A 17805-nucleotide genomic window follows, 5' to 3' on the forward strand; every position below is an offset into this window, starting at 1 on the left:
GTTGCTGGAACCATTGCCCACACCCAAACGGCCATGGGAGGCAGTGTCCATAGATTTTATGACGGATTTGCCAAAATCCAAGGGGGAAACGGCGGTAATGGTAGTGGTAGACCTGTTAACCAAGATGTGCCACTTTATTGCTTGCTCACATGCGGTCACGGCGGAAGAAACCGCCAGGTTGTTTGTAGAACACATTTTTAGGTTGCATGGCGCCTAAGGGTGGTCTCAGACAGAGGGAAACAATTTACGTCCAGGTTCTGGAGGAAGCTCATGAGCTTACTGCACGTAGAGGTCAATTTCTCGACCGCCAGACACCCAGAAACAAATGGGCAGGCGGAAAGGGCAAACGGTATTCTGCAACAATATCTGAGGTGTTATGTAAATGACAGAGAGAATGATTGGGTAGAGAAATTGGCCCTGGCCGAATTCGCCTACAATAACGCAGAAAATGTGTCCACCGGCATGAGTCCATTCATGGCCAATTATGGGTGTCACCCCAGGGCCTTTCCGGGAGAAGGAGGGGAAAGATGGAGCGTACCGGCAGCGGAACATTTTGTGGAAGAAATGGAAGCAATACATCAACAGCTGAAATTGAATTTAGATAGGGCTAAGGAAGAATACAAGAGACAGGCAGATAAGAGCAGAAGGGAAGGAGAGACCATAAGGGTGGGGAACCGGGTGTGGTTGTCAACACAAGGGTTGCCATTCAAGGGGGGTTGCAAGAAATTGAGACCGAAACGACTGGGACCCTTCGAGGTTATACAGCAAGTCAATCCGGTAGCCTTTAGGCTCAGGCTGCCCGACAACATGAAACTGCATCCAGTATTCCATAGGTCATTACTGTCACCATACCGGGAGGGGCGGGAAATTTTGGGACGTGAAAGTGAGGTTCCCGCGGCACCGCAAGTGGAAGAGAGGGAACGCAGCAGTCATGTAGCAGAAATACTCGACTCTCGGTGGAAGGGTAAACAGATGGAGTACTTAGTAGAATGGGAAGGGGAACCGGAGTCTGAAAATACCTGGGTACCGGCAGAAACGGTCAATGATGAGGTATTAGTAGAAATGTTTCATCGCCGGTTCCCAAGGAAGCCTCAGCCCTTGGCTAGGTTCTGGGAGGAACACTTCGGAACCACTGACGAGGAAGAGGAGTTCGAGGGGTTCCCAGAATCAGGACAGGAAGAGGAAGAAGAATCAGACGGGGAAGAGTATTCGGGAAGAAGGGACAGTAGTAGATGGAGAGCGGTTTTCGAGTCATCCGAAGATGAGGAGGATTCTTTCAGGGGGTTCCCGACCTCACCACCCAGAGAAGAGGGGGAAACGGGGGGTGAGGGGGGTGCCCACTCCGCGCAGGAAACTGTCACGCAGAAAATCCAGACGGAGAGTTTCCGTTAAGGAACTCTTATGTTGGCGTAAATTCCGGAAGCGCCCACTGACGGATTCTGCCAGCGATTGAGGTAGCCATGCACCCATGGCTCAGCGGACTGGGAGAGTTTAGAAACTGATTTGCAGAGCCTGGACGGCTTAAACGCTTATGCACGAGTAGCCCCCCTAATCCCATAACAGCATATATTAAAAATGAAATTGCGATTTTAAATTTTAGTAAGCTGTTCTGAGTCGTGCTTTAGGAATGAGGAGGAGTGGGGTATGTTTTCATAAATACATGAAATAAACTAACCACCTTGAAAAGTAGATTGAGGAACCCTGTAAGGTAGATCAAATTAACTTTATTAGGTTAAATCCAACGATTTCTCCCACCATCCTCACAACTTACCTAAGTTAATGCTTTATTATTTTGATATATTTTGCTTTTATTGTTTTTTGTTTTGTTGTAAAGGCTTCTCAGCAAACTTTGTGGAACATGGAAAACTGTGCTTGCTAACAAAACCTCAAACTCGAGGGCACCAGAGGTACTGCCAGTGTTACAGACATCTTAATGAGAAATCAATTGCTGGTGTCTCAAGCACCAGAACAGTACCCTTTAGAATCTCTTTCACACAGAGCTGAAACACTATCTGAGATGTAGCTCTCCAATCACTGTATTAAGGGCTGAGTGTTTTATCAAGTCTGCTGACAGTGGGATGAGCTCAAAGAGTCTACTCTGAATCCCAAGCTGCCACTTTCCAAGGACTTGTTGTTTTATCTCGATATTTTCAAACCCCCTAAAGAGGGGGTGGGGGAGCTCACCCTGAAGCTAGAATCCCTTTCTTATTAAAAAGCTACCTTGAAAGGTCAGCTAGGAGTTGGGGAAATTGTCAATTGCCTTTTGCGAGAAACACTACAACCACCACTCTATAACAAAAGGTGACTTAGGAAAAACTTCAGGCACTTCTAGACAATGTCCACCACATATCTCTATGTGGCTTTTCTATATAAAGATGTGCCCACCCGCAAGATGTCAAAGGTAGTCAAAATCTAAGCTATTCTAACTTAACAGAATTCCTTCATTAGCTCTCAAAACAGAAACCGTATTTTTCGTTCTATAAGACTCACCAGACCATAAGACGCACCTAGTTTTTTGGAAGAGGAAAACAAGAAGAAAAAAATTCTGAATCCCAGAAGCAAGGACAGCTAGCGGGATCGCAGCACAGCGATCCCGATGGCTGTCCTGGCTTATGGGATAGCCGTGCACAGGGGGAGCCTTCATCCCCCTGCCCGGGAGACGCTGCGCGTGGCTAAGGCTCCCCCAAGAGCTGCGCTCCCTTTAAAGGGCGAGCGGAGTGTGTGTGTGACTCTTGGGGGCTTTTCCCCAAGGAGGGAGAAGGGCAGCCCTTCTCCCTCCTGGGGAAAAGCCCCCAAGAGCCGCATACACGCTCCACGCAGCTCTTTAAAGGGAGCGCTGAGCAGAGCCTCCCGCCAGCATTCGCTCCATAAGACGCACACACATTTTCCCTTACTTTTTAGGAGGGGAAAAGTGCATCTTATAGAGCGAAAAATACGGTATATCATGAAACCGCTTTGAAAGCTTCCTTGCTGCATTCAGCTAGGATTTTATTATGTAGGGTTTAGCTGTAACACAGAAAAATGTTCTGCAAGTTCACAAGGCAGGAGTCTGATTTCTCTTTCTTTTTAAAATGTAAGGCAATCATTACTGTTATTAATTACATTTATGTACCTCCCTTAGCAAAAGAGTGGATTAAAATGTAATTAAAAGGGGGGGGGGAGAACCACACCAATAAAACATACGATTAAATTAAAACCAATAAACATGTCAGGCAATTGTGCTTGCTATACCACAAGCAACCTCCTCATCTCCCGGTTAGCCTTGCAATTGTTTTGAAAATGTTTCTGCCTGAATAAAAGGAAGGGTGAATGCATAAATGAATGTTTCACAAGTGGTGCTTTGAAATGTGTTTTAAAATGTATTCTATGTGTGGCACATTAGTAAAATATGTTGGGGCACTTGCCTAAAGCACAGGGAAAGGACCAAGGCTGATTGCTAAGGAAGTGGTCGACTGGACAGGTGCTACCCCCAAAAGCTGCAACCATTCTTCATAAGGAAGTCGCCCAACCCCCTTAAATCTTTTCGGTTACCCTTCTCTGAATCTTTTGCAACTCCATGGTATCTTTTTCGACTTGAGGCGACCAGAACGGTACACCAGTTATACGCAGCTTTTATGTCTGTGTAGAAAGACATACTCCTGACCATTAGGTCCAGTTGTGACCGACTCTGGGGTTGCGGCACTCATCTCGCTTTATTGGCCGATGGAGCTGACGTACAGCTTCCTGGTCATGTGGCCAGCATGACTAAGCCGCTTCTGGAGCAGCACACGGAAACACTGTTTACCTTCCCACTGGAGCAGTACCTATTTATCTACTTGCACTTTGACGTGCTTTTGAACTGCTAGGTTGGCAGGAGCAGGGACAGAGCAACGGGAGCTCACCCCGTCACAGGGATTTGAACCGCTGACCTTCTGATTGGCAAGCCCTGGGCTCTGTGGTTTAACCCACAGTGCCACCTGCATCCCTTGTAGAAAGACATAAGTCAGCCCCAAAGTGGAAGCAGCTTTGAAGTCTTCCTTAAGAATCAAGGATGAGTAAAATACTACAAAAGCCCCAGGAGAGGTATGTACTGCCAAAGGGAAGAAATGTCCTCTCTTGATGTTAAGACTGATGTGGGAGGAGAAAAGTTCCACGTCTACAGTGGTATCTTGGTTCCCAAACTTAATCTGTTCCGGAAGTCCATTCCAAAACCAAGGTGTTCCAAAACCAAGGCATGCTTTCCCATAGAAAGTAATGCAAAATGGATTAATCCATTCCAGACTTTTAAAAACAACCCCTAAAACAGCAATTTAACATGAATTTTACTATTTAATGAGATCATTGATCCATAAAATGAAAGCAATAAACAATGTACTAAGGTCACACAATCAATCAATCAGTAGCTGAACTGGGTTCCACACAGTCGTAAAAACAAAAACGCAAAATACCGTATTTTTTGCTCTATAAGACTCACTTTTTCCCTCCAAAAAAGTAAGGGGAAATGTGTGTGCGTCTTATGGAGCAAATGCAGGCTGCGCAGCTATCCCAGAAGCCAGAACAGCAAGAGGGATTGCTGCTTTCACTGCGCAGCGATCCCTCTTGCTGTTCTGGCTTCTGGGATTCAGAATTTTTTTTTCTTCTTGTTTTATCCTCCAAAAACTAGGTGCGTTTTGTGGTCTGGTGCGTCTTATAGAGCGAAAAATACGGTAAATAGCAAAACCACACAGACCTCAGTGTAACACTCAAAATGGAACTGTGGGACTCAAATCGGAAGCGTAAAATTGGAGCACGTTCGGCTTCCGAAAAAAGTTCACAAACCGGAACACTTACTTCCGGATTTGTAGTGTTTGGGTTCCAAGTTGTTTGAGTACCAAGGCGTTTGAGAACCAAGGTACCACTTGTACACACTGCAAACAGCACATCACTCCTGGCAATTATGATAGCTCTCGTCTGCATTCCAGACAGGTTGGAACCCAAGACAGATCAAAGAACAGAGGTGGGGTTTGGATGTGCAGTGCAGTGCCTCCAGCACAGATCAGTTTTAAAGGAGATGGCTGGAGGAGATGCAGCTATATTCACATCCAGAATAATACAACAATGTGTTCACCAAAAATCTTCCTGTTGGTGTGAGGACTTCCATCCTGGGGGGGCTGAAAAGGAAGCAGTTTACACATCTTGCAAAAGGCACCTGGCATACAGTGCACTGACCTGCGGTTTCTGGTTTTGCCTCTCCCCTGTCCTTGCCTTCAAAACTCTTTGGTTCTTGAGGAATTGCTTTCGATTTTTCACTGGCAGGTTCGCTGGGGGAAATCTCCTTATTGCAGCCATTCAGGTGGCAGCCATATAATCCTTGGGATTCCAGAGACGACAACTTTTCTCTCCCATCCTCTTTACCTTTCATATCTCTGCTATGGAAGTGCTGCTTAGAGTTACTTCGTTTCCTTTTGCTGTTCTGCAAGGGGGGGGGGAGGAAATAATTCAAGGATAGCAATGCCATGAAATATAGATCATATTGCAAGTAAAACAACCCCCAATGTTTTCATTTTCCAAAGCATGGCATAAATTTTACTAATTGTACTAGAATTGGAGTAACTGTGAGGCACTACATCATAAGCTTTGTCTTTGCGCCTTAAAAGTAGATCAAGGAACTCTGTAAGGTAGATTAAATTAACTTTATTAGGTTAAATCCAATGATTTCTCCCACGATCCTCACAACTTCAAGAGCCTAAGTTAATGCTTATTATTTTGATATATTTTGCTTTTATTGTGTTGTGGTTTTTTTTTAAGGCTTCTCTTGTCTTTGCTTCAAAAATCGTGAGACACAAATATATATACGTGTATATTGGATCTTGGATCTACAGAAGCTGTTCAACATAAGTTCCTAGGGCCATTTTTTTCCTGTTTCATCCTGTGTTCCAAATGCTTCATTGCGCTTGGAGGCTAATCTCCCCTCTGTTGAATTACAGATTTGGTGGAGGGCATTTAATTATTGGCTTTGGCTAAATTTAAACCCCCTGTTCCACTACCCTTAGAATCGCAAGATTGTCATGAGAGCGCTTAGACTAAAATTGTCAACCAAAAGATTTACTTTTCTGGTTTATAACCACAACAGTTATTAACACCAGGCTTCAGAAAGCAAATAATTTAATCTGACAGCGCCTATATCAGGCATCCCCAACCTTCAGCCCTCCAGATCTTTTCAACTACAATTCCCATCATCCCTGACTACTGCTCCTGTTAGCTATGGATGATGGGAGTTGTAGACCAAAACATCTGGAGGGCCACAGGTTGGGGATGCCTGGCCTATATGATATCAAGCGACAGAATAATTTGGCCACGATGAGGGATTTTTTCCCCATGGTATGATTATTTTCCACCTAGTCATTTTGACACTTTGGCACCTTATTTGCAAAATTTGACAATTCCAAAATAGACGCGCTTTCACTTCCACAAGATTGAATATACTGCTCTCGACTGTATTTGAGGGTTGATTTCAAAAAATATCACTGGAAAAACAGTTACGGTATGTCCCTGTGAAGATGGCAGTATTGAGGCAGTGGCTCATGTGCTTCTGGCTTGCACTCTTTATATAAGTTTGAGGAGGGAGGTTCTGTATTACTCTCCACGCCGGGTCACTCAACCATTGCTACTATGGCCTTCCTTTTAGCAGATCAAGGTTACAGCAAAAACTGCAAGGTTTTTAGCATGGGCAATTAGAATAAGATCTATTATTTGATTATTGATGTAAACCTCAAAAATGTATTTTGTATAGTTAATCTTTTACCTCTATCTTCAGTACATTTTATTTTATTGCTATGGCTAGTGGCTGATGTAAATAAAGATTCTTCTGATTACACACACACACACACACACACACACACACACACACACACACACACATTCTCTCTCTCTCTCTCAAATACACAATAATATCTGGCTTCTTTCTGAGTTGCTATTCTGAACACAAATGTCTGCTCATTTAAACCACAGTAGCCCATAAGTATCAAGTATACACAAAAAAGGGAATTTAAGGACAACACTCATTCACAGCAAGAAAGAAAAAAAATACCAGCACCCAAAGAATTCCAGAACACATATTTATTTTGGTGCCCTCTGAAGATCACGTGGGATGGAAGTAGAACCCATGTTTCCTATATTTTTTTCAAAAGTGTACACTCTGTTCTTTTTGGAGCAGCAATCAACATCCATAGCAACTGAATTTTGGACTTGGTTGGATGCTATATTCAGATGGGTTTTTATTTCTTTCTGCCAAACACCTGCCATTTGGCACAGTCAGGATAATTCATAGGACAGTAATTTAAAGTGCTTTCCATAGATGGAAATTATACATTATGTTTGCCCTGGCAGTAATTGCTTGTAGATTCTAATTCTTCCTTCTGTTTCACAGAAGTTATCTGTGAGCTGACACTAGCAGGAGTCTGGCATAATGTTGTTTCTGAAGAACAGAATTTATTTCTTTTTTTTATGATTGGGGACCATTAGATAAATAAGTGCTATTGTCTCTGTGCACCACATTCAGTGCCAGAGTTATGTCCGTATCAATAAAAAAGACAAGCACATCCTAGAACCTGCTCTGAATCCATTGCTTAACAGAGCTAAACAGACTTCTCTTGAGAGTCCAATACCAATTTGTTTCCCATCTCAGAAATCTTAGAAAGGGACACTCAAGCTGACATCCAGCTTGAAACACCTTGTGCAAATAGTTCTGAGTGCATCAGTAAGTATTGTAGCCATAGTGGGAGAAATTAGAGGCACACGATGTCACACCTTTGATTCCTTCCAGGAGTCAGTGAGCACTACAGTGGTACCTCGGGATGCGAATGGGATCCGTTCTGGAGCCCCGTTCGCATCCTGAATGGAACATAAGACGCGACGGCGCGGGTCGCGTTTTGCCGCTTCCGCACATGCGTGTGACGTCATTTTGAGCGTCTGTGCATGTGCGAGCAGCAAAACCCGGATGTAATGAGCTCTGTTACTTCTAGGTTGCCACGGAGCGCAATTCGAATGCACTCAACATGAAGCACATTCAACTTGAGGTATGACTGTATAGAAAAATGCACAGTTTTACTGGACTGCTGTCAACTACTGTCTAGAGTTGTGAGGAAGGGGGGGTGAAGACCCAATTTAGCACAGCACCCTTGTGGCCTCTTAGCACACTTGCTTTGGGCAGGTGTATGTACATATATAGGGACGCGGGTGGCACTGTGGGTTAAACCACAGAGCCTTGGACTTGCCGATCAGAAGGTCGGCAGTTCGAATCCCCCCGGCGGGGTGAGCTCCCGGGGACATTGCTCGGTCCCTGCTCCTGCCAACCTAGTGGTTCAAAAGCACGTGAAAGTGCAAGTAGATAAATAGGTACCGCTCCAGCGGGAAGGTAAATGGCGTTTATGTGTGCTGCTCTGGTTTGCCAGAAGCGGCTTAGTAATGCTGGCCACATGACCCGGAAGCTGTACGCCGGCTCCCTCGGCCAATAAAGCGAGATGAGCGCTGCAACCCCAGAGTCGGCCACAACTGGACCTAATGGTCAGGGGTCCCTTTACCTTTACGTACATATATATGTAAAGTCCTTCTCTTATACAGAGAACAAGCCCTTCTGGGTGTAGCTCAAACATTTGCAGAACCTTTTCCCCGCTGTAGGGCGGCTGAGTGGGAGGAGACGGGCAGACTCCAGAGGCCCCGCGGTTAGCCCTGCCCCAATGGGAGACTCGCCTGCCCTGGGCGCCCCGCCCCAGGCGCCCGAGCGACTTCCTCCGCCGCTGTCTGACGCTACTCAAGAACAGTGTCCATGAAAGGTACTCAGGAGAGAGCAACACAGTGAAGACCAGAGCTTTCCCATATATGGGATTTTATTAAGAAGCTAAAGCAAACTGCAATTTTATAGGCTAGCTATCGGCAGCTGCCCCAGAGAAGAGGGTGGTGAAAGGGGAAGAGAAGCAGCTAAACAATTCAAACGAGGACCAGAGTGCAGGAAAGGGTGTTACCCAAAAGTACCGTATTTTTCGCTCTATAAGACACACCAGACCACAAGACGCACCTAGTTTTTGGAGGAGGAAACAAGAAAAAAAATATTCTGAATCTCAGAAGCCAGAACAGCAAGAAGGATCGCTGCACAGTGAAAGCAGCATTCCCTCTTGCTCTTCTGGCTTCTGGGGTAGCTGTGCAGCCTGCATTCGCTCCATAAGACGCACACACATTTCCCCTTACTTTTTAGGAGGGAAAAAGTGAGTCTTATAGAGCAAAAAATACGGTATATTTTCCTTAACAGGGCATGGTGGTGTGTGTGTGTTTATATGCTTTGCATCAGGAAAAGTGTGAGGGGAAAAGGGTTCTCCCTTTCCTCGGGGCAGCAGTCCAGATTTACATTAGGGAAGGCTGCTTAAAGTAAGAGAGAGAGAGAGAGAGAGAGAGAGAGAGAGAGATATGAAAGATATAATTCTGGATTTTCAAGATCTCTTCTCTTCTTTGGTCCTAAGCTGGCTGTTATCACTTGCATATTGTTACAGTTGAGTCCCACATATGCATTACCCTTGATGTAAAGGAGAACGTCCTTTTATCATTCAAGGGTCAGTTGCCAGAGAAACAGCTTGCTGCTGATTAGAACTGCTCATAGCATCTTGAAGAACAGTTTTGCGATCTCCATATGAATACCTTAATTATTCCGACAATTCTGTCAGACTAGCAAGCTCAACCTGCTGGTATAAAAACAGCAACAGCAAAGCGGGATTAAAAATGTAAAAAGCACCTATTTATTTTGAAGTCTTTTGAACGCAGGCTTGGGAACAAACAGTTCACAGTTGTTAAAAAGAAATAAAAGCGTATTTGTGTGTTTGTGTGCGAGCAAAAGCCTTGGCAACAAATATGCTGTTGTGCTCCAGCGAACTATGATGATAAAATGGACTTAATGACTTAACTTTCACAGGAAACTCCTTACCTTCTTTTTCCCTGACATATTCCATTCTTTTAGAACTTGAAGTGCACTACCTAGAGGAGAGGGAGAGAGAGAAAGAGACTTCAGCAAGTCAACAATAACCCTCTTCCAGGCTGGGGACCATTTGCTCAATTTATTTTCATTTATTTTGGTCAATGTGTCCCAAGAGTCAGGAAAAATTTCATTTCCTTTAGTTCCCTTGTCTTGAAACAAGAGAATGTTACCTGTTACCCGTTCCCGTCCCTTGCAGGCTGCTTTGAATAACGGCAGCTTAGCAACTTAGCTGAGCCCAGAATTTAAGCAGGTGCTTAGACTTAAGCGGGACGCGGGTGGCGCTGTGGATTAAACCACAGAGCCTAGGACTTGCCGATCAGAAGGTCGGCGGTTCGAATCCCCACAACAGGGTGAGCTTCCGTTGCTCAGTCCCTGCTCCTCCAACCTAGCAATTTGAAAGCACGTCAGAGTGCAAGTAGATAAATAGGTACCGCTCAGGTGGGAAGGTAAACGCGTTTCAGTGCATTGCTCTGGCTCGCCAGAAGCAGCTTAGTCATGCTGGCCACATGACCCGGAAGCTGAATGCCGGCTCCCTTGGCCAATAAAGCGAGATGAGTGCCGCAACCCCAGAGTCAGTCATAACTGGACCTGATGGTCAGGGGTCCCTTTACCTTTAGACTTAAGCACCCAAGTGGAGAGGCTGTCATGTACCTTGCTCTAGGTATCTCTGCCTTCTGGTGAGATCAACAACCAAAAACAACAAGAACTTTCCTTAAAAGTGCATCTTTCCTATGGGGTCACCCTTCTACATAGTGGGTGGGTTTAGTCACCACAAACATTTCTGCTTGCCCAGCAGAATTATCTCCCCTCTCCTCCCCATGTTCTCCTGACCCTCCACAGCAGATGTGGGGGAGGCCTAGGGGGCACACAGCAGAGGGGAGGCAAGGGAGAAAAGACACTAGCAGGAGTCATTGCACCCGCTTCTACCAACAGTACCCGATAGCTGAATCCAGCCCCGTGTCCAATTGTTTCTCAACCTACACTTAGGTTACCAGACATCCCCGTTTCCCGGGGACAGTTCCTGGATTTACAAATCAGTCCCCATAGAAAATCCATTGAAGTTGGAAAGTGTCCCCGGAATCATTGAAAAAAATCTGGTAACCTTAACAGGCTAGTCCTCAATCTCACAATGAATGAATAATGAGTAATAGATAAAATGCAACATGGTGAAATCTCAGGAGTTAGAAAGGAATCCAGCTGCCAGGGAATGTAGAGTCAGTGCTCTATATACGGTAGATATTTGCGTTGGCTCACGGAAAGAGCAAACACAATCCTCTTTAAAACTAAAGGGGTAAATTATACAGTGCATGTATTGCATACTGATAGTTAAAATAATAGCGTTACTGAGAACCATACCACACATATGGACCACCAAAGTCATTTTGCTCGCTTTAGAATAGCCTAAGGATTTGAATTAAGTCTTAAAAGCAAATTTAATGCTTGTTCTGGGCCTCCTGTGGTTTAACAGGATTTCCTTCTTCCGTGAGAAAACACAGTGTAAAGGGTTTGTTTTTGACAAATCAAAGGGGCAGGGATTTTAAATAAGGAATAACTACCCATGTGAACCTTGCAGTAATGAAATGTTTCCTAAATTCAGCTTTTCTACCAGACTTCATCATTTGACCAAGAATCTAAACTGGCTTGAGTATGTTTTTAACCATTTTGATTTGGTCCTTTAAGAAATATAAGCTTTATATGAAAAGTTGAAAATGAACCTCAGTACGTTTTTCCTTGTTTGTTATCCATTGCTTATCTCCCGCTAGGTAACATTTTCTGACATCTATTGAAAGGGAGGCAGTCAGCAAAGAATACTTGGCATTGCAATCCGCATTCACACACACCCTCCCCAAATATGAACAAGACAAACTGCAGTCTGGAAGAGGAAGGTTTGCACAGTTTTTAAAAGCAACCTTCCAGCATTCTACACAGGCCAATTAAAAACAGATTTAAGTTTGTTTGATTAGTTCATGGACACTAAATGTGCTATGAAAAGGTATAAAAATGAGCAGGTGTAGGAAGTGGAGTGTAGTCTATTTTTAGGATTGAAGTTGTTGAACTTTTTTTATGATTCTACCCCAAAGTCCTTGAGCTTTTTTTACGATTCTACCCCAAAGTTCTTGAGCTTCTTTTAGGAGTTTACCCCCAGGAGATAGACTGCCACAGGGGGCCATATTAGGCCCCCAAAACAATCCTTGGGACAATGTATGTCCTTAACAAGCACTGTGCACAGACCTTTAGCAGCTAATGTAGCCAATGATCTCAGCTTCTTAACCATGTGAAGTTAAGGCGCAGGTTCCTTTCCTCCTCTGGGAGTCAGTATCAACCTTAGCTGCAGTTAATGCCTAGTAAGGTTTCCCTGGGGTGGGACGCGAGTGGCGTTGTGGGTTAAACCACAGAGCCTAGGACTTGCCGATCAGAAGGTCGGCGGTTCGAATCCCCGCGATGGGGTGAGCTCCCATTGTTCGGTCCCTGCTCCTGCCAACTTAGCAGTGCGAAAGCATGTCAAGTTGCAAGTAGATAAATAGGTATCGCTCCGGCGGGAAGGTAAACAGCGTTTCCGTGTGTTGCTCTGGTTTGCTAGAAGCAGCTTAGTCATGCTGGCCACATGACCCGGAAGCTGTACGCCGGCTCCCTCGGCCAGTAAAGTGAGATGAGCGCCGCAGCCCCGGGGTCGGTCACGACTGCACCTAATAGTCAGAGGTCCCTTTACCTTTACTTTAAGGTTTCCCTGTGCCCAGGGTTTCCTACCACCTTAAGAACCTGCTTTCAAATCCTCATTTTCCAAAAGGAAACATGGACCCTGCATAAAGCATGCCTGGAACCCCTGGAATCTCACAACGCTTGGAGAATGGGGTGATATGTGATGTTATCTACACAGGGATTTTTATACAGGGCACACAAGCCCACACAGGTTGGCTAACTCTTGACTTTTTAAAACGGTCTCTCAGGTTGCTAAGAAAGACATCATAATATCTTAGGAAATTCTGAGTGTTCACTTTTTAGCAGCATATACACCTGTGGACCTCATTTTGGACAGTGTTATTTTTCGCAGTGTCCGTGAAATAGAAAAAGGGTACAGACCATCCACAAAAGCTTGTACAGCTTTGTCAACGTTGTTATCAAACTGTTGTAGCACCAGCACTATTTCATTGTTGCTTTTGTTGGGTACAATTGATCGCACCGCATTGATCTGCAAACAAGAGAGATGAACACAGGCATCTTAAAACACAGAAAAGGCACACCACACAGCAAGGCAAGTAGGTATTTTTCACACAAATGTCCCACAATTCTGCAAAGGACTGTTTGTGCTATGTAGTCAGAGCGCCTTAACCACACCATGTCAGTACAATTACATCCTAAACACGTAAAATAACAAATGAAAACCATCCCCATTCCTTCCCATGCACTTCTGAAGATTCCCTGAATGCTGATCTAGGTTGCAGTATATTATTTCTTTAGCAACAACTTTCCTCAATGGCACATGAAATTGGTCCTGATATTTTCCATTTATTTGCATCCTGTAGACTGCTTGATAAGTCTTAACTGATTTTCCGTACAGAGGCACAGCTGTATGTATGAATATGTATGCATGTATGTATTTACACACACATACACACACTTTGCCAGCCTGGATATGATCTTGACATTTAAGATGGTTCGAGCAGCACTTTAACGCTGTACAATTTCAACAAAATGAGATGCACTACAAGCCCCGTTTCCCTGGCTAAATTCAGCTCCCCCATTGTGCTGACTTTTACGCTTCTCCTAGCATGCTGCGTAGAATCATAGAATTGCAGAGTCGGAAGGGACCCCACGAGTCATTTAGTCCGACCCCCTGCAATGCAGGAATCTCAACTAAATCATACATGGCAGATGGCGATCCAACCTCTGCTAAAAAAAAACCCCAAACCTTCAAGGAAGGAGACCTTTTGTCCCCAGCTTGTCAATATCCTTCTTGAATTGTGGTGCCCAGAACTGGACACACTACTCCAGGTGTGGTCTGATCAAGGCACAATAGAGCGGGACGTGGGTGGCGCTGTGGTTAAACCACAGAGCCTAGGACTTGCCGATCAGAAGGGGTTGGCGGTTCGAATCCCCGCTCCCGTTGCTCAGTCCCTGCTCCTGCCAACCTAGCAGTTCGAAAGCATGTCAAAGTGCAAGTAGATAAATAGGTACCGCTCTGGCGGGAAGGTAAACGGCATTTTCGTGCGCTGCTCTGGTTCTCCAGAAGCGGCTTAGTCATGCTGGCCACATGAACAGGAAGCTGTACGCCGGCTTCCTCTGCCAATAAAGCAAGATGAGGGCCGGAACCTCAGAGTTGTCTGCAACTGGACTTAACGGTCAGGGGTCCCTTTACCTTTACCTATGATTTCCCTCCTGTTCCTGGAAGCGAAAGGAAAGTCCAATGCTGTAAAGAAAAATATTGCATAGGAACCTGGAATGTAAGAACCATGAACCTGGGTAAGTTGGAGGTGGTCAAAAATGAGATGGCAAGAATAAATATTGACATCCTGGGCATCAGCGAACTAAAATGGACGGGAATGGGTGAATTCAGTTCGGATGACCATCATATCTACTACTGTGGGCAAGAAACCCGTAAAAGAAATGGAGTGGCCCTCATAGTCAACAAAAGAGTGGCGAAGGCTGTACTGGGATGCAATCTCAAAAATGATAGAATGATCTCGATACGAATCCAAGGCAGACCTTTTAACATCACAGTAATCCAAGTTTATGCACCAACTACTGGTGCTGAAGAAACTGAAATCGACCAATTCTATGAAGACTTACAACACCTTATAGAAGTGACACCAAAGAAGGATGTTCTTCTCATCATAGGGGATTGGAATGCTAAAGTAGGGAGTCAAGAGATAAAAGGAACAACTGGCAAGTTTGGCCTTGGAGATCAAAACGAAGCAGGGCAAAGGCTAATAGAGTTCTGTCAAGAGAACAAGCTGGTCATCACAAACACGCTTTTCCAACAACACAAGAGACGACTCTACACATGGACATCACCAGATGGGCAGCATCGAAATCAGATTGATTATATTCTCTGCAGCCAAAGATGGAGAAGCTCTATACAGTCAGCAAAAACAAGACCTGGAGCTGACTGTGGCTCAGATCATCAGCTTCTTATAGCAAAATTCAAGCTTAAACTGAAGAAAGTAGGAAAAACCACTGGGCCGGTAAGATACAATCTAAGTCAAATCCCTTATGAATACACAGTGGAAGTGAGGAACAGGTTTAAGGATTTAGATTTGGTGGACAGAGTGCCTGAAGAACTATGGATGGAGGCTCGTAACATTATACAGGAGGCAGCAACGAAAACCATCCCAATGAAAAGGAAATGCAAGAAAGCAAAGTGGCTGTCCAATGAGGCCTTACAAATAGCGGGGGAGAGAAGGCAAGCAAAATGCGAGGGAGATGGTGAAAGATACAGGAAATTGAATGCAGATTTCCAAAGAATAGCAAGGAGAGACAAGAAGACCTTCTTAAACGAGCAATGCAAAGAAATAGAGGAAAGCAATAGAATGGGAAGAACCAGAGATCTGTTCAAGAAAATTGGAGATATGAAAGGAACATTTCGTACAAAGATTTCCATAATAAAGGACAAAAGTGGAAAGGACCTAACAGAAGCAGAAGACATCAAGAAGAGGTGGCAAGAATACACAGAGGAATTATACCAGAAAGAAATGGATGTCCCGTATACCCCAGGTAGTGTGGTTGCTGACCTTGAGCCAGACATCCTGGAGAGTGAAGTCAAATGGGCCTTAGAAAGCACTGCAAATAACAAGGCCAGTGGAAGTGACGGTATTCCAGCTGAACTATTTAAAATTTTAAAAGATGATGCTGTTAAGGTGCTACACTCAATATGCCAGCAAGTTTGGAAAACTCAGCAGTGGCCAGAAGATTGGAGAAGATCAGTCTACATCCCAATCCCAAAGAAGGGCAGTGCCAAAGAATGCTCCAACTACCGCACAATTGCACTCATTTCACACGCTGGCAAGGTTATGCTTAAAATTCTACAAGGAAGGCTCAAGCAGTATGTGGACCGAGAACTCCCAGAAGTGCAAGCTGGATTTAGAAGAGGCAGAGGAACCAGAGACCAAATTGCAAACATGCGCTGGATTATGGAGAAAGCTAGAGAGTTCCAGAAAGACATCTACTTCTGCTTCATTGACTATGCAAAAGCCTTTGACTGTGTCGACCACGGCAAACTATGGCAAATTCTTAAAGAAATGGGAGTGCCAGATCACCTCATCTGTCTCCTGAGAAATCTCTATGTGGGACAAGAAGCTACAGTTAGAACTGGATATGGAACAACTGATTGGTTCAAAATTGGGAAAGGAGTACGACAAGGCTGTATTTTGTCTCCCTGCTTATTTAACTTATATGCAGAATTCATCATGCGAAAGGCTGGGCTGGATGAATCCCTAGCCGGAATTAAGATTGCCAGAAGAAATATCAACAACCTCAGATATGCAGATGACACAACCTTGATGGCAGAAAGTGAGGAGGAATTGAAGAACCTTTTAATGAGGGTGAAAGAGGAGAGCGCAAAATATGGTCTGAAGCTCAACATCAAAAAAACGAAGATCATGGCCACTGGTCCCATCACCTCCTGGCAAATAGAAGGGGAAGAAATGGAGGTAGTGAGAGATTTTACTTTCTTGGGCTCAATGATCACTGCAGATGGTGACAGCAGCCACGAAATTAAAAGATGCCTGCTTCTTGGGAGAAGGGCAATGACAGGCCTAGACAGCATCTTGAGAAGTAGAGACATCACCTTGCCAACAAAGGTTCGTATAGTTAAAGCTATGGTTTTCCCAGTAGTGATGTATGGAAGTGAGAGCTGGACCATAAAGAAGGCTGATCGCCGAAGAATTGATGCTTTTGAATTATGGTGCTGGAGGAGACTCTTGAGAGTCCCATGGACTGCAAGAAGATCAAACCTCTCCATACTGAAGGAAATCAACCCTGAGTGCTCACTGGAAGGACAGATTGTGAAGCTGAGGCTCCAGTACTTTGGCCACCTCATGAGAAGAGAAGACTCCCTGGAGAAGACCCTGATGTTGGGAAAGATGGAGGGCACAAGGAGAAGGGGGCGACAGAGAACGAGATGGTTGGATAGTGTTTTCGAGGCTACCAGCATGAGTTTGACCAAACTGCGGGAGGCAGTAGAGGACAGAGGTGCCTGGCGTTCTCTGGTCCATGGGGTCACGAAGAGTCGGACACGACTAAACGACTAAACAACAACAACAACAACAACAATGATTTCCCTTGATCTGTATATTATATTTCTGTTGATGCAGCCTAGAACAGCATTAGCCTTTTTTTCTGCTGCATCACTCTGTTGACTCATGTTAAGCTTGTGGTCTACTAAGACCCCTAGATTCTTTTACATGAGGTGCAAGATGACAGATATAGGCAGAGTGCACCTAGAAGACCTCGTCTCATCTTGAGAAGCAACCTCCTCAAGATGTGCCTTTGATAACCTCTTGCTGACTCATCAAGTTTTCCTACCACTGCAGAAGACAGCAACAGACAGAGAATAAAGGGGTGGTCGAGTAGGGATCAAGAAGGATGCAGAATTGTACTGTTGGATTCTAAATCCCATCAGCCCCAGCGAGTGCAGCCAATGGTCAGGGATGATGGGTGTTGTAAAGGTAAAGGGACCCCTGACCATTATGTCCAGTCGTGACCGACTCTGGGGTTGCAGAGCTCATCTTGCTTTATTGGCCGAGGGAGCCGGCGTACAGCTTCCGGGTCATGTGGCCAACATGACTAAGCCGCTTCTGGCGAACCAGAGCAGCGCACGGAAACGC

At 44.8% G+C, this 17805-nt stretch overlaps 2 protein-coding genes across 4 annotated transcripts in view; both read right to left on the reverse strand.

Moving 5' to 3' along the window:
- SGO2 (shugoshin 2) overlaps positions 1-17805 on the reverse strand; it is a 111193-nt gene that overhangs the window by 56715 nt on the left and 36673 nt on the right. The window lies entirely within an intron of this gene.
- Positions 1-17805, reverse strand: part of SPATS2L (spermatogenesis associated serine rich 2 like) — a 73276-nt gene that overhangs the window by 24615 nt on the left and 30856 nt on the right. For all 3 annotated transcript variants that reach the window (XM_081927183.1, XM_081927184.1, XM_081927182.1), the window contains exons 3-5: positions 13064-13172; positions 9932-9981; positions 5188-5431 (exon numbers count right to left, since the gene is read on the reverse strand). In XM_081927183.1, coding sequence (XP_081783309.1) covers positions 5188-5431; positions 9932-9981; positions 13064-13172 — 403 coding nt within the window. The remainder of the gene's footprint in view (positions 1-5187; positions 5432-9931; positions 9982-13063; positions 13173-17805) is intronic.

Source organism: Podarcis melisellensis (assembly GCF_964234715.1).
Source record: "Podarcis melisellensis genome assembly, chromosome: 1".
Taxonomy (NCBI): Eukaryota; Metazoa; Chordata; class Lepidosauria; order Squamata; family Lacertidae; genus Podarcis; species Podarcis melisellensis.